Source organism: Arvicanthis niloticus, chromosome 9, assembly GCF_011762505.2.
Source record: "Arvicanthis niloticus isolate mArvNil1 chromosome 9, mArvNil1.pat.X, whole genome shotgun sequence".
NCBI classification, from domain to species: Eukaryota; Metazoa; Chordata; class Mammalia; order Rodentia; family Muridae; genus Arvicanthis; species Arvicanthis niloticus.
Genome location: NC_047666.1, coordinates 53319708 through 53340972, shown reverse-complemented (window position 1 = coordinate 53340972; position 21265 = coordinate 53319708). Strand labels below are relative to the sequence as shown.

General features: G+C 43.2%; 1 protein-coding gene across 1 annotated transcript in view; it reads right to left on the bottom strand.

The window, feature by feature from the left end:
* Positions 1-21265, bottom strand: part of Syn2 (synapsin II) — a 141333-nt gene that overhangs the window by 8918 nt on the left and 111150 nt on the right. The window contains exons 6-10 of the mRNA XM_034511772.2: positions 20661-20723; positions 20148-20290; positions 12882-12956; positions 12320-12422; positions 11537-11686 (exon numbers count right to left, since the gene is read on the bottom strand). Coding sequence (XP_034367663.1) covers positions 11537-11686; positions 12320-12422; positions 12882-12956; positions 20148-20290; positions 20661-20723 — 534 coding nt within the window. The remainder of the gene's footprint in view (positions 1-11536; positions 11687-12319; positions 12423-12881; positions 12957-20147; positions 20291-20660; positions 20724-21265) is intronic.

Genomic DNA, 21265 nt, shown 5'->3' with positions numbered 1-21265 from the left:
ACCCCTTTCTTCCAAGCACTCTAACTTGTTCCTGCTTGACCCGCATTGAGCGCTCACAGTGAGATACACACTCATTAAGCATTAAGCCAGTTGGTGGCCACCTAAGCCACGCATGTACCAGGGCCTCTCAGTTCCTCCCTCCTGACACCATCTTCTAGTTGCCAGATTTGATTAAGCATTTATCAGTTTTTGCTTAAACTATAGTTTCCTAATCCTTCCAACTCATCTTTCCAATCTTTGTTCCCCATGGCCACTGTTACCCTCTTAAACCTTTCCCTAGGTATGACACTTAATTTCTCTTGAAATTTCTTGAGTGTTTACTGCGTCCCACGTAAATGGGCCCTTTATGTGACCTCTCCTTTACACCTGACAATGGCTGTGTGTAGTAGATACTGCTTTACCATGATTCCCAGTTGCTTTAGCACTGTTGGAATCAACCTCTCTAATCTTCAGTTCCTCACGTGTCCTAAAAGTGCACCTTCCTTCTGGTCCCAACCTTATTGGTTAGTCTCTTTCCTAGACCACAGGCTCAGTGTCTTTCATTATCCAAAACAGAATCTTGGGTATTAGGCAGCACAAGGCAAGCCTGTGAAGCTTCTAGACTGGTTCTTGCCAGTGCTCTCCCTCAGACCTCGCAGAAGGCACACAACATGCAGGCTGACCCTGGCTCTCCTCAGTCACAGAAATATACATGTGAGACATTCAAAGATAAAATGAACCCCAAAGTATCCTTCCCAAGGCTTTGGGGAGAAAGGCCCCAGAGGCAGAACTCAGGGCTAGAGCCTGGGAATGTGCCTTGGCTACCCTCGATGGCGCCTATAGAGCTTCTGTCCCTGGTTCTACTGAGGTTGTGGATGGAAGACTTCTCAGGGGCTGAGAGAAGCCAGGAGGAGAGTCCCCTAGGACTGTCCCTTGCCAGGCTGAGACACTCTGGCTCCTCCCACAAGCCTGCTGTCTGCTAGGGGCTGAGGGCTTATTCCCTACGGGGTTTGGCTACCACGGGATCTGTCTCCAGTCACCAAGAGCCTCCTGGGATGCTAAATTCCACAGAAGTCTGGCCACTCTGGCGTCACTGCCAAAATTTGGCGTATAGCCAGCTCAAGGCAGGAACTCGTGGTCAGCCTGAGTAGCAGGGTTTCTCTCAGAAAGCTGGTTGACTCAAACAGGTAAGAATGTTTAGTCAGGCTCCAGTGGCCAGCTGTACACAAATAGGGAGGAGGCAGCCCTTTAACTGCCTACAAAGTGAAGCCCCATGAAACCCTGAGCTTATGGAATGACTGCAAGTGGCTGTCAGTCTGATGCCACTGCCAAAACTAACGTGGCTAAAGGTGCATTTGTGTCTTAATAAGGGAGGGCAACCCTCCCTTCTTGCTTGGTCAAGTCTCATTAGAAAGTGGTCACCACTCTGGCCACCTCTTTGAAGGGGTTCATTGGCAGGGTCTGTGAAGAGAGAGGAGGTTGAAAGACTGGAAATGCTTTCTTTATACAATTTGACAAGTTACATCTCTGTGTCTCGGTTTCCCCAAATGGTCAGACTACAAGGATTAAATGATGATATGACCCTGATAGCACCAGTGTTAGTGACAATCATGTCAGTGGTAGCCTAGGTAACAGTGACTGTCCCACCGTGAGAACTCTTCAACCAGCACCTAGAAAAACTCTGGCCAGAGATACTGTATAGGGGATGCGAGTTGTCACAGGCAGATGAGTTCTGCTGGTTCCTCCGGCTCCTGGCTTCCACTAATTCTTTGTGCATTTTTGAGTTCTTTGGATGACTGAGGAAAGAGATAAGCCCTTCTTAGCAGTGCAGTCTTGAGGCAAGAAAAGCCCCAGGGCTGCTGGGCCTGAACAGAGATATCCTGCAGGCGTAGGCTTTGAGGGACTTGGTGAGGAGAGCAAGCTGCTGCCCATAGAGGCTTGGTAGGCTAATTAATCCTGCTCTGCTGGGTCTGTGGGGCTTTCGCAATCAAAGGGGTCAGGGGCAGGAGAGATGAATGTCCCATGAAGCAGCTGGTGAGGTAAGTTGAGCATCTGGCTATCAAGGGAGGAGAGCAAGTTTCCTCATATGGTACCACAAGTGCCCAGGTGTCCCTTTCTTTCCTTTCCTCTCACAGGCATACCAAAAAGCCCTGGTGCAAGGTATTACACAGAACCTCCTGAGCTGGGGGTCAGAAGATCTAGCTCTCTAGATGACTCTGGATAGGTCATCTTCTTTGTCTTTCCTGATATGTGAACACATATAGAATTACAAGTCCCATAAGGGTTTTGAGGCTTAAAAACATCAAATGAGCTTTATAAACTGTAAAGTCCTAGCCAGTGAATGATATAAAGCATCACCATTGTTTCTATTTAAATAAGAGTAAATCTGCAGTGTGAGAACTACATGTATCAATGGAGAAGATTATTGCTAAATAGCTTCCTGTCAGCTTGTGCATATGGTAGTTCTTGTGTGAGGGATTTGGGGTTGGGTTAGACCATGCCTTCTCTCTGTATATCACTGCCTTAGTTTAGGCAAGATCCACTCAATTGCAAATCACTGGCCTGGGAGAGAAACCTAGCCCATGGCTGAGGATCTATGGGGGTTTTGCTAAAGGTCCATCTAATTTTCCACCCTGTGGCTTTTGTTAGACAGGGTGGCAGAGGAGCTCCTATCTAAGTGAGGCCCCAACAGGATGGAAAGCTGAGGAAGGAAAGACATTGAGTGACTCAACTTTTGAGAATTGTTGGCTTAACACCAGCTGCCCCCACCAGGAGGAAGGCCTGTGCTTGCTCAGCACATCTGAGACAGGAAATTGGGAAAGGGTCCCAGGGTCTGGCCCCAGGAAAGGGGCCAGGCCAAGCTCCTTGCTGGCCACGCCACAGAACTATTCTGATCAGCTCCCCCAGGCCTTGCTTCCCCGGTCCAGTACTCCAGGGAGAATGAAGCAGCAGGAAGGAATGTGGTCAGGAGGTTGTAGAGCAAAGGGGACAGTGTGTTTTCAGCACCTTGAGACCTTTCCGGATCACCCTTTCAGTTGCCACTTCCCCCCTTCCTTCCTCTGCAAGGGTATAAAAGGTATCCAGGGATGAGATGATGCCCCTTCCTTCCCAGGGGAACTACTCTGTGGGCAAAGACTATTGCCTGGATAGTGGCCCTCCCATAACCTGAGGACACCAGAAATGGACCATGGGGGCCACAAGTCCTATGGGGGCTCTGAGGATTAGGTCACCCTAGGTCAGAATGTCAGTTTTGAGTGATTAAAGATGTCCATGAAAGTAAAGAAAGTCCTAAAATAACCAGTTTCTCTTAATAGTTTGTTAAGGGATCTAGTCACTGGTGGCTTTATCTGAACCTGCCCCCAATCTCCTTGAGTTCTCAGCTTCTACTCACTGGGGAACACGTTCTCTCAAGCCAGTCCTGCTGTGGGAAGCAGGAAGGCCTTGGTTTGTCCTAACTTTACCTCTTAGAACAAGTGAAACAGCCACAATATGGGATTGGAGGGATGGCTGTGCCTCTCCCTAAGTGCCCAGTCCTGGAGGCTGTTCTCAGAGTGAAGAGATCCCTTCTTAGTCTTGGTCTCTTTGTACAAGTTCACAGAAAAATTTATTTTATTTTATGTGTATGCATGTTTGCCTACATGTATGTATGGGTACTGTGTGCATGCTTGGTGCCCACAGAAGTCAGAGAAATCCTTGTAGATAGCTGTGAGTTAGGAACTGGACCTGGGTCCCCTGCAAGAGTAGCAGTGCTCCTAAGCACCGAGCCATTTCTCCAGCCCCCCAGTCCTTTTTTTCTAAACTCTTCCCACTACTTCTCCCAGGTCTGGTGGTTACATGTAGCCTGGAGCACAGTACTCTAGCTCTGGAAGATTCTGAGAGCTACTGGTTCCATCAGCTCCCACCCATCCTGTCACCACCTCCCCACCCAGTAAGTAGCTTATCCTGCTGAAATCTGAACATTAATGTGACATTCACATGGTTCAGAGCAGTAGTTTCTGCTCTCAGTATCGGTGAGTTGGTTCCTTAATACAAGGTCAAAGCCTGTCTTCCAGCAGGTTTGCCTCTGGGACCATTTCTAATCCGTGACGGCATCAGAAAGCTAAAGACATTGAGTCATAGGCTCCTGGAAACAGCTGGTAGTCAACTGAAGTTCCTTTAACTTATGTTGTTCTGTTTGAGACAGAGGTCCATGTATACTAAGCTAGCATCAAATTTTCTGTATAGTCAAGGATGACAGAGACCTTTTTGATTCTTATGCCTCTACCATAAGAAGGCTGAGATTACAGGCGTGCCACCACACCTAGTTTATGCCTATGCTGGGGATTGATCCCAAGGCACGCACACTTGAAGCATGCTATATAAGTACTCTGCCAGCTGAACTACATCCTCTGCCACAGTTCTCTTACTTTGTTCATACAGCAGATGAGCCACAAGCCCCAACATCCTGGTCTCTCCTCTCAGTTGGAATCCATCCTGTTATACTACCATCCTTGGACTAGAAGCAGCGTTCAATGTGTTATCCGATCAGTTCACAGAGAGAGAGAGAGAGCTTCATTTTATCCCAGATGCACATCAATGCAGGTCAATGCTTCCCAAGGCCCGGTCTTAAACTAGGTCTCCATGGACCTCACCCACAAGCCAAACAGGGAGCTGGCAAAATACATAACAAAGGGGCACTAGAGAAAGACCAGGCCTAGATTCGCTGAATCAGCATCTAAAATTCTTGAAGGTCTCTCCCTTCTTTCTGGGAGTCTGGAAGGCAGCTCTCAGCTCTCCAGAGCCCCAGCTTCAGGCCTGTCTCAGATCCTGATGATTCATCTCACACTTCTCAGGGATTTCCCAATTGTCAAGATGTTCCTGACATATTCAGTGGCCCTGGGTACTAGATTTTTCCTAAGCCCTAGAAATGAAGCAGTAAGCAAGTTTCTACTCTAAATGACTGAGTTATGTTTGGGGGATGGGGCAGCAGGGGTACCAGGAAAGAGGCGAAGTTTGGACCACAGCGGCTCTGCAATCATTGGCCACCAGGTGTCACTGCCACCCTGGGAACAGCATACTAGTGTAGAGGTTTCATTGCATGGGACAGCCTGGAGGCTAACATTCCAGCCAGGCTGAGTGAGGCCTAGTCATTGACAGCCGAATCAAGCTTTGATATTCACCGCTTGCTCTGCTTCTGGTGATGTGGTCAGATGCCTCCCTGATTCTTGGGAGGATGCAGAGCAGTTAGCCAGCTCGTTTTCCAAGTCACAAGTGTGTCTTGGCCCTCTTCCATATTACTGGACAAAGAGCAGATCATGGGGCTATGCGAAGTTCTTTCTCATTCAGCCTGTGACTCCATGGTCACAAATGAAGCTAACAGGAGTGGCTTGTATGAGGAACGGCAAACATGACACATGCAGGGGCTTGGCAGGAGATGTGACATGTAGGCTGGGACCCAGGCAATGATTCTTGGTTTATATCTCTTCTGCTTGCACACTACCAAGGGTCCCTTAGGATCTTGACATTGACCCCGCCTCCCCAAAGGATGATAGGGCCATTAAAGATATTGATTACAAATGGGGACACATTGTCAATTATGTTCTGCGAGTCCTACCACAGGGGCAGAGGTGGTATAGTAAAGGCAAATTGCTGAATGGAAGGAATAGTTTACTCTTGTCACTTTTAATGACCTGTTACTAAATGCAGAGGTATTAAACATAGATTTATATTTGTTATTGTGGTTTACATTTTCTATAGACAATGGACTGCAACTTGGGCAAACTGCTCTCAACCACCTTTTCTTAGAGTACCTGTGATGTCCAGTCATGTGTTGCATAACAATATTTAGATCAATGATCGGCCACATATATGCTGGTAGGCTCATAAAATGACATTGTCCTATGACGGCCTCTTAGTTTGTATAGGCCTGCACTGTATTGATGAAGTCACACGAGATCGAAACTCTCCAGAAGGATCCCAGTTGTAGATTCCTGTGTGACTATAGACAATGGCTGCTAGATTCTGGGTGCTTTGTAAGCCCTTTAGATGAAATAAATGGTGAGCGTATTCCTGTTTCCAAAGAGCTGCATCCTGACAGAGTGATGAACAAAGAGGGAAGAACAGTCTCGTCTAATGGAATATGGAAAACCACAACTCCAGGAGGGAGAGGCAGCAGCTGCTGAGCAGGCAGCAACCTTGGATGACTGAAGAAATGTTATATACTGTCGTGAAAGCTTCTTTACCAAAACAGTGAGCCATGCCAAAAACAAAAGAGGGAGATCATTTTAGGAAGAGACTACAAGAGAGACACAGGCGTTTGAGGCCAAGCATGGCTAGGACACGGGACAGAAAATGTAGGAGGGCACATGGGCGAGAGGCAAGTGAGTCTGTGTAAACAGCTTGAGGAATTTAGGCAGAGGGAAGGGATAGGATGTTGGTGGAAAAGCAAGAACTGTGCTTTGGCTCTGCTGTATTCAGACAGGCAAATGAAGGTGTTGCGTGGGCATTAGACACATGACTTGCAAGGAGTGGTCAAGGCAGGAGATAAAGGCTGGCCAAGCTCATCAGGGTACATCTAGAGATTTATCAGAAGTAGGAGGGTCAGAAAAGAGTGCTGGGAAGAAAATGTTAAGATCAGGCTGCCCTGATTTAAGTTATTCCACATTGTATAAAACAGCTGGGTTTTTTGTTTGTTTGTTTGTTTGTTCTTTAAACTGTGTCTTGTTCTGAGGGACTCCATTTCATAAGCAGCTTTGGGCTCCATTTTGAAGATGAAGGTTGCCTGTGCCCTTAGGTGCATATACGCACATCACCATCTGTCCAGCCCCATCTATTTGGCATTAGCAAAGGGCTGTTCCTGGAGTAAAAAGAATACTACCTTATAAATTTATCAAGGTACATTAAATCACATCAGGGAAACTGAGCCTAAGAATGTGTCAGATACAACTAGACAAGAAAAGGTATAACTCTCTCACCAGTCCCAGAGGTAGGTTCCCTGAACTGCAGTAACAGCTCTCACTAACCTGCCATCTGCCCAGCTTGTGTGTGCACTGAGGACTGGCAGACAGAGAACTCCTGACTACCCTTGAGCTTCAACTCAGTCCCCACTGTTGATCTGGCTATTCAACTTCCTTCTGCCTGCATGACACAGACCTGCCATTCATCGCTCTGTTCCTCCCTCTACACCTCTCCTGCCCCTTTGCCTCTGCATTCAGACTAACTCCACACTCCACATTCAGACCTGCAGCTGACACCTACAGATGAAGTGACAGCTGCTTCTTCAGCTTCTTTCCTGCATCGAGGCTTGGGTTCCTCTTCTTATCAATGGAGACTTTATTTACACTCCTATTAGCCCCCTTCTGAAAAGCTCTTGATTTTAACCTAGTGTAGCCACTTTTTAATCTACATGCCGATAAAGAGAGATACTGTATGATGTGTGATGAACAATCTTAAAAAGTTAATATTTGTCATTAAGATTGCAGTGGAAGAGTTTGTGCTGCCTTAGTGAGGTTACCATGAAAAGCTGAGGATATCTGGCCAACTGTCTCCATTAAAAGCATTATACCCTGTGGACTTATTGCCCTTCAATAAATTCTGACATGTGGATATGAACAAACATGTTTGTTTGACATTACACACTATGACAATAAGTCACTGAGGTAGAATGAAAAACAAGCAAGAGTGTAGTTGCAGAGGCTTATCACAGAGTGGCTTGAAGGAGTCAACTGTATCAAATGCTATGGTGAAACCAGGGCAAGAAGAGAAGTAACAATCAGACTTGTTGGCATGGAGACAACTCTGCTGAGAGCAATTTAAGTGGGATGGTGGCTGTAGAATGCCAATGGCATGGACTGAGAAAATATGGTCTGACAAAGACACACGGCAGTGGATAAAACAACAGAATGAGCAGTAACTAGAAGTGATTAGGCTTGAAGAGTGGTTTTAGTGTTCTCTGCCTTTTAATGGTAGATGTTTCCATATGAATGTGACCATTTGGAAAGGATACACTAGTGAAAGAAAATAGAGGGGACACTTCAAAGCAAAAGCCAGGTCCAGATCCCAGGTGGACACTGGGCCTTAGAAACATTCCTGTGGGTAAAGTGCAGGGAGGTGGGGAGGTGGGACCATGGGAAGGAAGGCAGCTGCTCTGAAGGTGTGCCTGGTCCCTGAGCCTGGGCTTACAATAGCAAGTGTTTTCTCAATCATCAGCAATGAGTCCTTATCTAAACAAAACAGGGCCTGGAAATGTGACCAGTACAGTTGTAGCTTCAAGGTCCAATCTCTGCATCCTGCCAGATGTTGGACTGGCTTCTGGGCAGCCTGAGGTCAAGGCACAAACTCAGGAGCAAGTTAACACAGGGTACAGAAGACACCAGGCAGTCAGGGATTCAGTCACCACTTCTATTTAGGACACAACCAACCTTTGGGCAGGAACTGTATCTCATTCACTGCCTAAGTCTTAAGGTTATTAGGCCTTCATTAGCCAAGGAAAACCACAGAGCAGCCCTGATCTTTGCTCACCAAGGGCAGAGCCATTTGGAACTTGCTGTATTAACTTAATCATGTGTGCAGAAAGAATTTGGTCTTATCTTAAGAGAGGCTTGGCTTTTGCATCAGGCTTCCAGGAAGCAACCTCTAAACTCCTATGATTACTCCTAGAATCAAAGTATCATTGTGATTCACCGTGGACCCTTTAGACAGCCCGAATGTATCAGTTTGCCATCTAGGGAGGGAGGGATATATGAATAGTTCAATCAGATCAATCAGTTAGGGTTAGGTAATGAAGCCTCAGCAATGACTCTGAACAGTGACGCTCAGGTGACCCTTCTGATTGGTAATATTCCTGAGAGTTATTACACATGGATGCAGTGAAAGAGATATACTCCAAGGGTAGCAGAAGCTTGCTTTTAGGACCTTCTCAGGCTCTTCACTATGCATATTCCTGTGGCTTGGTTTTGGTCAGAATTGTTTTCCACAGCATGCAGTGACTGTGAGTACAATTTTCAGTGAGCTCCCTGATGCCTGCAGAGCCCTACTGGAACTCTTGAACTTTCAGGTGATACCTTACTGAAGGCGGTCTTACCGAGTGATGTCCTCTATTAAAGTTAACTAGGCCTTGGTAAGACTTTATGGAGGACTATGCCCTCAGACTTTGTGGTCTGGCTAACTGCAGGTGACCCTGGTATTGGATGGGATCTAGAAATCACCCATTTAACTCCATTTTACAAGTGAGGAAACAGTCTGGAGAGGTTGGGAGAGAGGGAGTGTTATAACAGGAGAGAATCACCCCTGAGTATCCTGGTTTCCAGTGTGGTCTGCTAAGATGCTTACATTGAAAAGATTTATTGTTTTTTTTTTTTTTTTTTTTTTTTTTTTGTTTTTTTTTTTTTTTTTTTGGTTTTTCGAGATAGGGTTTCTCTGTTTAGTCCTGGCTGTCCTGGAACTCACTCTGTAGACCAGGCTGGCCTCGAACTCAGAAATCCGCCTGTCTCTGCCTCCCAAGTGCTGGGATTATATTGTTTGTTTTTAAAAGGGGGAGATATTATGGTTTGGATATGATTTGGGTGTTGTCCCCTTAGGGTCCCTGTGCTGAATGAAGTTTTCGATGTGATTAACAGGTTATCATTAGCTATTTACAAAGGCTTTCTAGGACCTGGAAGGTAATACTGGGACCCAAACATCTTGATTTCATTACATTTACAAAATTATAAGATTTAACCACTAAGTGATTTACCAGAGCCAGATGTCAGAAAAAGGAAAATGCTCCCTAGAGGTAATAGAGATGGTGTGATCCTGCACAGTGCCACCCTCCACTTGGATATCCCAAAGAATGAGAGTCAACCTCTGTCAGCCCAGAAGCTCCCATCTTCTCTACAATCGATGAGGATGGAAATATTCCACTCTCCCACTAATTTATTATGTCTCATTGTAAAGATCTGTCTGGTCTGGCATTCAATTTATAGACTAACAGAGATCTGCCTGCCTCTGCCTCTCCAGTGCTATGATTAAAGGCATATGACACTGGGCCTGGCTCCAGAGAAAATTTTAGAACACAAAAGATACTCAAATTGGATTGCCCACAATAGAGGAATAAACAGACACAGAGAGGGGTCTTACTTATCAACTGCCATAATGTTTCAATTTCAATCAATTTTGGTGAAAATGTTTATTATACATCATGTTTCTACCTACCTTAAAAGTTGTATATACTACTGACTAAAATAACAAATCTCTTGGCAATTCCAGTTCATTATCCTGAATATCAATGTTTCTATCTATGATTCTGCAATGTTCAAGTGTTTAGGGTAATTAGCCTCTACCCTAAATAACCTAGTCTGATTTTCCCTGCCAGGAATAAACTCTCAGCCCTTTACTCTTTCTCACTGAAGGATGTCAAGAAGGCTGCTAGCTGGCTAGTGAGTGCAGTGTAATCTTGGATGGCACTTGCTCATCTCCACATAACACGCTGTTGCTTCTCCAAACCTCAGACTGTAGAATTCAAATCCAGATTGTACTTCTTGTAAATGTTATCCTTCCTGGGTACTTCATGTTGCTCTACCTTATTTTAGGGTTTTTCTTCTTCTTTTAATTCTCATAAAAGTCTAGGGAAACGGGCTATGGTTACCTTCTCTCAACTACTGCTATGGACCTTGTCAAAGGCCATAAAGCCAACAGATGCAAGTTTACAACTCAAAGTTCATGTTCATTTCAAAACGGACACTCTATTTCTATTTATATCCCTGTAAGTCTTTCAAGTAGGATTTTGAAGGAAAGGTTTCTAAGAGAATCCTAACAAAAATGGCAAAACCTAAACTTCACTAAAGGGAAGTGATTTCTCACAAAGTTACGCAGATACTTATGGGAAAAGCTCACTAAGACTCAGTTCTTTGATTCACTGTTCACATTCTTATTACCCTAATATATAAAAGTTCAGTGGAGAGAGTCATGGAGATATTTATGAAAAATAAGATATTTTCCTCATGGACTTTAGAATTTCAGGCCTGAGGCCTTATCTGTGTTTTGGCTTGTTGTAGAGCTCCTGGGCTAATGCTCTACAGAGGTGTATGTGGATTTTCCAGTAAAGCTACATCCGACTATGATGGGAGCTATGTATCACACCAACTGAGAAGAGTTACCTTTTCTCTCACAGAATTATTATTTCTAATTTGAATTTTACCTTGTTAGTCTCCCCGACAACAGGAGAGTGACTTTTCCTTCCTTCTAAACAAGTAGCCTACTCAGAAAAATGCTACTCACACACAGAAGTCCCTCAGAGATCCCTTAGTTCAAAACAAGACACCCTGAGTCAGGAGAAATGGAATGTACCTCCTTGGAGTCTTCTCGTTCAGGGTGAAGATCTAGTACCCTGTCTCTGCACAGATTTGAAGCTAATACTGCAGACTGAAGAGGGGACCTCTAAAGGGAGACACTTGAAGATAAACCAGAGAGGAAGGAACCAGAGACAGGGAAGAGAGAGAATCGTGGATCCCAGCACGTATCTGACCTTTGCTTCCCCCTAGAGCAACAGTGTCTGGGGCAGAGGCTCATGGCTGTGCTGGGTCTCTTTGCAGTTCCTTACCTGTGGCTGTTGGGTGGTTAAAGGTCTCTGTGGAGACAGGGCAGGAGTCCTGGACAATAGCTGGTTCATCTTGCTGACAACTAGATCAGTGATGAGTTGTCTGTCCTCCACTTGGTGTTCCCCAATCAGTGGCATACTACAGTCCATGACCTAGTGGAAGATGTGACCCAGGTGAGGAAGAGCCTTAGCCTCCTGATCCTGGTAGTCTCAAACATCAATTCCTTTAGTCCCAGGAAGATTGAACTCAGTGAGGTGGCAAAGTGGTGTTCACACTGCTTTAGCTTTCTCTTTAACAGGTGAAAAGAAAGCCAAGCTTGGTTAGGGGGCCAGGCAGAGTACAGTATCTCCAAGGCTAAGAGATGTTAAAAAGAACCACCTGTATTCAGGTGAGCACGTTAACACTGTTTCACCCTGTGGCCGTAAGCACACACTCACGGTAGAGAGGGTCTATTTCCTCACTTACTGAAGTGATTAGGTTGGACTGAACAATTCTCAAAGGTGGCTTTCTTAGAATAAACAAATGATACAGTCACTACAATGTCCCCATAACAAGGTAGGCTGGGAACCAGGACCTAGATGTGCCATCTGTTGCTCACTGTGTGGCTTGGCTAACAGCCCTCTACTTGGAGAGGAAGCTTGCTATGCTGCAGATCTGCCATCTTGGACCTTCATAGTTAGAGGACTCTAAATGTAGTCTGGGATGCTCACACAATGTTTAAACCAAGATCCTGCCCCCAGCCTAGGTGTTCCTACATACTGATCTGTTCACTGGGCCAGACTTACCTCAAAAATATAATCTTTGCCATCTTTGCCATGCACAGCTTTGACTGCACAGATGTCCAGGCCACCAAACATCTCAGAGCAGGCATCTACCCAGAGCTTGTACCTGGAGGGGATAGGAAGATGTCCTGAGTCTATGATATTAAGCTCACATCAAGCCTACATTTTGGTAAGGTCCTTTTTGCCCCAACCTTTCCCATCCCTCACTTCCATTCTTCTCTAACTTCCTCTACTCCACCAAGCACAGTCCCTATTTATGATGCCTCCCCTTCCTGAGCCCCTGAACCCATCCATATTTCTAGGCCCAAACTTAGGCCTCATCTTGTCCAGAAGGCCTTCCAGCCCTTATTATTTCTTTATGGGAGCTTCTATGGTACAAACCTTTATCTCTGTAACAGCATTTCACTTGGCCCTGTCCAATCTGGTTTACTGGCTGTCAGAGCATCTATGTTTTATTATTCTTGTCTACACAGAGCCTCCCTCCCTTCAGATGTTGCTTATTTTCAACATGTTTTTTATTAACGGCAGCCTTCTTATAGGAAAGAATGGGACATCTCTTACTCACCGGTCTGACATGGCAATCTGCTCCAGCATTGCTGAGCCAGTGTTTGTCTTCCAGTTCCCTGAGATGGATGTCCTCCTGAAACAAGCCCCCAGCAGGAAAAGACAGGCTGTGAGCCACACCAGGAAAATAAAGGAATTCCAGAACTGCAGATCACTGGACCACCCCTGCATTCCCTACCAGAGTTCCCCTGAGAGACAAAAGGGTCTATCTGTTAGGCCTTGAGTCACCTATGATGCCTATGATTCTCTCAACAAAGGCCTATCTCAGACAGCTCTGGCTCCATGGAGCCTGTCCCAAGTTTTTCAACCAAAGGAGATATTGCTTTATTTCAAACCCCTATGAAACACCTATACCTTACTGGTAAGGTTAGATCTACTTTTTCCTTAGCTATTTGAGCTGAGTTGAAAGCCAAAACTTGCCCACAATTATCAAACTCTTGGGATACTCTTCCTTATATGCCTAGCAGCCTGTCCAAGCAATACACAAATAGAATCCCACTAGCTCTCACGAATATCTCCCATGATCTTTACCTAGACATTTTTTAATAGTTACTCTCTGAGGGTCTCTAGAATCGTAGCAGTTTAACCCTGATGAGTCAGTTTCCCCTTCGGGCTTGTCTAGCTATCAAATAACTGACTTACCAAGAACCAACCTTTTCTGTGTTGTACTTCACCCATGAAGTGGTTCTATCCAAACACTTCACAGTTTAAATAGAGCTAATTAGTTCTGGCTAAGTAGGAGGTGGATGACCAAATTTCTGGATCTGGATTTGCCCTTGATGGGCTGGGTGACCTACAGGTTACTCTACCTCTCTGACTCTGTCTTGTCTATGAACACAGGGTTGCCAGGAGGACCAACTGGACAGGCTTAGGTAAAGAGAGCTATTTCTATTGCTTAAGTTATCAGCCTTCACCTGATAACCCAAGCAGGAGGGAGGGGAAAGCTAGGGGACAGAAATCCCCCTTTTACTATGGACACTCAGAGCCACCATGTGCTGTCATTGGCACTCAATGCTATATGGAGGGTGCTGATGCCAGCTTCCAGGTGTTTCCTCTCTGATGAGCTGATTCCAGACACTAAAAGTCCCACAAACACAGCCAGTTTTTCAGAGCTTTATAGTGATGCAGTGAGTGAACTAATGGCATGACTATAACCCTCACACATGAACAGTAAGAAATACTTTCCACAGTGCACCTCACTAACCCCAGCCCAGACCCTATGAACTGAAGGTAGAATGCTGTCCAGCTTTACAGTTAAGGAGAATAAGACTCAGAAGAGTTCTTGCTTGTGACTGCATATTTAGTCAAAACAGATATGAGATTTTTTAAAGTCTAGTGTTTGGTTCCTAGCTAGTGATAGGAACCAAGTTGGTTCCAGTGTGAACTCCTTTCCTGTACACCAACTACCTGGCTCAGAAATGAGTTAAGAGTCTCTAAAGCTAAATTATACCATGGATCAATAGCACTTAACAGATATCTACAGAATAGTACAACAGCAGATAAGAAATACGACTCTCAGCAGCTCACAAACCTCTCAAATCAAGCACACAGAGGCCACTAAAGCAATTCTTAACAACAAAAAAAGAAAGAATTCCTTATTTTTCATCAGACTAAAGTGGAATAAAACTAAAAATCAAAAGCAAGAGAAATCACAGATAATACACACTTTCATGGCAAATGAATTTTGGAATGAATATGGCCTCACTGAAGCAATCACAGGAGAAACTAAAAATTTCCTAGAATCAAATGAAAACAAGAGCACAGCTGGGCTAAAAGCTTTGAGATATAGCTAAGGCAGCTCTGAGAGAAATGCATGGAGCTAAAGTCCTAATGCTAAAACAAACAAACAACAAACAAACTATCAGCTAGGTCTCAAATAAATAACCTAATGATGTACCTCAAGACCCCAGAAAAGCAAGAAACCAAACCCACAATGTAGTAGCTGGTAAGAATAGAGATTAGGGTAGAGATTAAGAAAATAGAAACTAAAAGAATAATACATAGAACCACAAATTTAAAATTTGGCTTTTTGGGCTGTACTAAGCAGAAGAAACAGAAGACTCCAAACAACAAAAGTAGAGATGAAAAAAGTAGAGTAATCATGACAAGAGACTCTAACAGTAGCCAGGAACCATTAGAGAATATTTTGAAAACTTTATCTACAAAGCTAAAAATCTAGAAAAATGAATAAATTTCTAAAAGAACATATGGCCAACTAAAATTAAATCAAAAGATATAAATATTGTAAACAGATCCATAACAAGCAACATGATTGAAGCAGTAATTAAGTATAATTAGAAAGAGAAGCAAGGACCAGATGGAGTCACTGCTGAATTCTATAAAGATTTTAAGAAAGACCTGAAATCAATACTTATAAAATTCACAAAAATGGGAAGGAAAGGGTGGCTAAAAATTTACTGTATTATACAAAACCATGTAGCCATACCAGGTAAAAACACAACGCACCAAAAAGAAAACTTTAGACTAATTTCATTGATGAATATAGATGCAAAAAATTCTTAAAAACCAAATTCAAGAATACATTAAGGGCTGGCAAGATAGCTTAGCTGACAAAAGTGCCTGCCACAAAGACGAATGTCCTGAGTTTGAGTCCTAGGTCCCATATGGTGAGAAACAACTCCCACAAGTTGTTCTCTGACCTCCATGCCTACACATAGGCATGCACACACACATATACACTCAGGTGTGTTCATACACACACATGCTCACACACATTCAAATAAATACATGTGATAAAAAATTTAAAGATACATTAAAATGATACATCAAGGTCAAGTTGGTTTCAATCTAGAGGTGTAACATTGGTTTATCATACAAAAATACCAAAGAAAAAAATTTTAAAAAGCACCACATAAATAGATTTAGTGACAGAAGACACATGACTATCTCAATAGACATAGTGATGGTATTTGATAAAGTTCAATATGATAAAATTCAGAAGAAACTAGAAACAAAAGGAGGACACCTCAGCATAAAAAAGCCACAAGCCTACCACCGACATTATTCTAAGAGGGGAAAGCTGAGAGTATTTCCTCTATAACCTGGAGTAAGACAGGGTGCCTACTCTCTCCATTCTTAGTCAACAGAGTGCTCAAATTCTTAACTAAGGCATTGAAACAAACCATAAAATAAGATGGACACAAACAAAACAGGAAGAAGTCAGTCTATTCCTGTCTACAGATTACATAGTCTTATACAAAAAAGACCCTATGGACTTCACCAGAGAACCCTTAGATCTGTTAAGAATGTTCAGTAAAGTTGCAGAATACAAAGTCAACATGCAGAAATCAGCAGCTTCTTTATCTATTAATAATTAACTTGACAAGAATGAAGTTAGACAAAATATCTTATTTATAACCGCTTAAATAAATAAAAATAAGATACCTAGGAATAAACTTAATGAATGAACATGAGAGAGCTCTACAATGAAAACTTTAAGACATTGAAGAAAAGTGTTCAAGAAGATACTAGACTACTGAAAGACCTCCGATAGCCATATATTGATAATATTGTTAAATAGTTATATTACCAAAAGAAGTATACACAGTCAATACAACCCTATCAAAATTCCAATAGCATCCCTCACAGTAGAAAATGGTAATCCTACTATTCATAGGGAAACACAGACCACCTTGAATAACAAAAGAAATCCTAAACAGAAAGAAGAGTGCTGGAAGTACATAATACCTGATCTCAAAGTATACTACAGAGCCATAGTGATAAAGATAACATGGTATTAGCATAAAAACAGACATGTAGATCAATGGAAAGGACAGAGGATCCAATTATACCATGGATCAATAGCACCTAACAAACAAACAAAGCCATAAGGTGCCAAAAACACACACCAGAAAAATAATCTTCTTAGATAGATAGTGATGGAAAGCTGGCTATCCATTAAGAAATTATTAGATGTATGTCTCTCAATGTGAATAGAAATCTATTTAAAATGGTCCAAAGACCTTAGTACCAAGCCTGCAAATGCTAGGGGGAAACAGAGAAAACATACAGTCATCAGCACGAGCTTTCTGAAAAGGACTCCAGCAGTGGAGGAAATAACCTAAGAACTGAGAAATGTGATTGCATGGAATTAAAGCAGCTGCTGGGACCAGAAGACGGCTCAGTGGGTAAGGCACTAGGCACCAAGCCTGACAATCTCAGTGTGATCCCCAGAACCCACATGGTAGAAGGAGACAACAGATCTCTGCAAGTTAGCATCTAATGTCCACATGGATACCACAGTGTGCATAGTGTGAGCATTTCCCCACAAACTAACATTAGAAATACCCAACAGCCCAGCTGTCCTACCTCTGGATATATACATCCCATATATTTTAAGTCCTATGGCAGAGATACCTGCACATCCTCATTACTACTTCACTGTTCTCAACAGCCAGGAAACAGAACAGGTGAATGGATAAAAAAAAACATGGTACACACACAGTACAATTTTATTCAGCTACAAAGAAAACTGATATCATGACATTTGCAGAAAAATGGATGGAACTAGAAATTATGTTAAACAAAGCAACCCATATTCACATAAACACCACATTCTCTCTAACAGACAGAGCTTATATTCTAATATTTATATGTGTGTACATTTGCATATGGGGTCTAGGTCATGAAACTAGAAAGAAGGCCATGGGAAGAGGAAAATGGACCTTGGGATGGGTGGGAAAGAAAAAGAGGTAGAATACATGTGCTATAAAAGCAGAGAGGGGATACTGGAGGGAGGGATGGGGGAGGCAGAGACCAGGAGTGGGGGTGAGGAAGCTCAACAAAAGCAAAGTATGTTTGAAAATGACACAATGAAACCCATTACTGTGAATGCTCATTAAGAAAATTAATCAAGGTGTAGTGGCACATGCCTTCAGTCCCAGCATTTGTGAGGCAGATGCAGGTGAATCTCTGAGTTCAAGTCTAGCCTGGTCTACAGAGTGAATTCCAAGGCAGCCAGGGCTACACAGAGAAATTCTATTGAGAGACAAAGACAAAGACAGAGAGGAAGGGAGGGAGGAAAGGAGACAGGCAGAGGCAGAGACAGAGACAGACAGAGAAGAATGAAAGGCCCCAGGGACAGCTAACTTCCTCTGTTGATAGTGGGCTGGGATGAACACCTTTTTACCAAATAGTGCTGTTGGGAGAATCTCTCGAGGGGAAGACTGCCACACCTAATCTTAGCTACTGCTAGGTCAATTCTTGCTCAGAGCAGGAATATAAACACTCCCCTAAAACACTAATGGTCCCTTGTAAAGAAAAACACTAAAAATGTTACCCAAAACTTCTGTAGTTAGCTACTCTTCTTATCTGTCAGAATCACATACACCCCCTTCAAAGATCTGCCTGTCTCTCCTAGCCAGAAATATGCAGTTTTTCATCTTTTAACCAGTTAAAAACAAAACAAAAGAGCTGTCTTTAATTTTACGTAGTTTTAAAGCAATGCTTAATTCCTCTTTGGAAGCAGGAAAATGATAAACAATTTTAAGTGTTTTGAAAGCAAGAATCTAGTCAATAAAGGTAAAAAATAAATTCTAGACTAGTAGTGAATCCTAGGATAGAGTATGTGCTTAGCATGTGAAAGATCCTGGATTCATGCAGGTATACACACACACACACACACACACACACACATACACACTCATACACACATACACACATATACACACATACACACTCATACACACATGCACACATATACACACTCATACACACAAACACACACATACACACACATACACACAAACACACACATACACACAAACACACACATACACACACAAATGCACATACACACATATTCACACGTATACACACAAACACACACACATACACACACAAACATACACATACACACATACATACATACACACACATACACACATACACACACACATACACACACATATACACACATACATACATACACATACATATACACACATATACACACACATACACACACAGAGACAGAAAGAGAGAGAGAGAGAGAGAGAGAGAGAGAGAGAGAGAGAGAGAAGAGACAGAGAAAGAGAGATGGGAAAGAACAAAGACAAAGAAAGACAGAGACACACAGAGAGATCACAACCCAAACTATAAATCCAAACCTCCCAAATCAGAAAGACACCCCCACCACCATGCTTCAGCTTTCTTCAAGGGTGTCCTATTACCATACAGGGTAAGAAACAGTACTTTCATCATTCTCCCACAAAAAAAATCACCCTAGAGAAGAGTGTGCTTTGTGGGAAGGACTAAAGGTGGAGCAGGTATGGAAAAGAGTGCAGGGAAGGAGTACTCCCCACCCTCAACCAAGAGGGGAAAGGGAGACAGTGGGAAGAAGGTATGGTTGAGGGACAGGAAGGATTCAACTACATGTGTCTTGAGTGGCAGAAATCAAATTCATCTATTAATAATATTATTTGTAAAGAAAACTTCACATCTTAACCAACGTTTAAAGAGGCCAAAGATTAGTATCTCAAAACTGGAGCTGTACACTGTCTGCATGTACAGTGTCATACTTCTGTAAGACAGAAGGCCAGGAAAACCTTGGAGTCTTCTGTCTTCCTGACATCTACACCTTTCCCTGTGGATGTGGCTATGTGGAGCAGCCCTCCATTCGTGGGAGAGTGGGGCTGCCAGTGTTTGGTAGCATTTCCAAGACTGGGTGTTTATATCAGGGGCTCAGCTGCTTATGTGCTCTTCCAGTCTGGTGAAACACACAGACCCCTCTGATGCATGAACTGTGTAGTGTGTGTAATGTATAAGTAAAATGTATAAAATGAAGCACATAGGGTTACAAGGTGCACAATCCATTTTTAAAAAACTATTAAGATAGGTCTTTCTGTGAACATGATGTAGCAGCAGGTTTAATGTCTGCCTTGTCTTTTAGAACAGTAAGACAGGTTGATTTTTTGTCATAACCTATATGACAGTGTGATTCAAGAATACTTATGACCACTGTTAATGAAAAGGCCCATATAACTGCCACTACTGTAGACTACAGTCTTTGTTCCTGTCGGTAGACAGAGTAAAATTTAACTTGAGGCTAATGAAATTGGCTATAATTTTATTTCTCAGGCTGCGACTCTGACTTATCAAAAATTCAGGCTAAGAAGCCTCACTTAGAGGCATCCTCTCCCTGCTATACCTTATAGATCTGATGAGGTTAAACTGAGGCTGCTGGGGGCAAATGGACCTGCTGAACACACACACACACACACACACACACACACTCACACATACTCACATGTAAGCCTTGTAGTTGTTGCCAATCTTCTGAACCCGGATGTCATACTTGGCGTCAATGAAGGGTTCTGCTGTGGCATAGGTTTGGGTGAGGGCCACCACACTGGCAATGTCCTGGAAGTCGTAGTGATTTTCCACTTTAACCTAATAGTAATGTAAGACAGACAAGAAGGGTGACATGTACATTCAGTCACTGAGAAATCAGAACATGGAGTCTCTGAGCTAATCACATAGTTTTGATGGTGGCAAAACACGAGCATCCCATGTCCCCAGCAGTTCCTTTGTACCTAGTCCCTTCCCGGAGCCAGGGGGGAAGTTGTTGCAAAAGATTTAGGAGTCACCTGGGTTGCTTGTACTCCTCATTGTATAATTGGGCAAAGCCCATGGCTGTCAATGGACTTGGTCAGGTCCTTGGGGGGAATCCATTAACACAGGAAGAATAGTCTACAAATGGTCTTGCTAACAAAAAGCCCCTTTTGACTCAACCTAGAGCACCACAGCCATCCTGCCTTACCTTGCCCATGCCTGAGTGAGCATGGCCAATCTTCACCACTACAGGGAACGTAGGAAGTGTAAGCTGAGAGGAGAAAAGGAAGAAATGCACTGGTCAGTAAGTCTTTTCTCTTTGGAATCCTAAAATATCTTCCTTTGGAAGACCCTTGGGAACATCCTTTAAAGAATCAACATAGAGACAGCTTCATGGTTAAGACAGCTTACAGCTCTTGGAGAGGACCTGGGTTTAATTCTCAGCACCTATACCAGGTGTCTCAGAACCATCTATAACTCCAGCTCCAGGGGATTTGACACCTTCTGGCCTCTGCAGATACCTGCATACACATGATGCATACAAACTCATACATTCATACATATATCTACACAAATTGAAAAAAAATCTCTGGTGAATTTGTCAAAATACATCACATGAAATTCTTGGATAATTAAGAAAATATTGAAATAAAATAAAGAATTAGTACACCTTACTTGTTTTACATATAGAACCCATAAAATGACAGCATCGTTCCCAAGGTTATACAGTAGGCTGGAAGCAGAGCTTCCTAGCTGATGTGCTACATCTCTCTGTTTCCATTGTCTCTGCATCAGATAACCCTGGCAGGACCC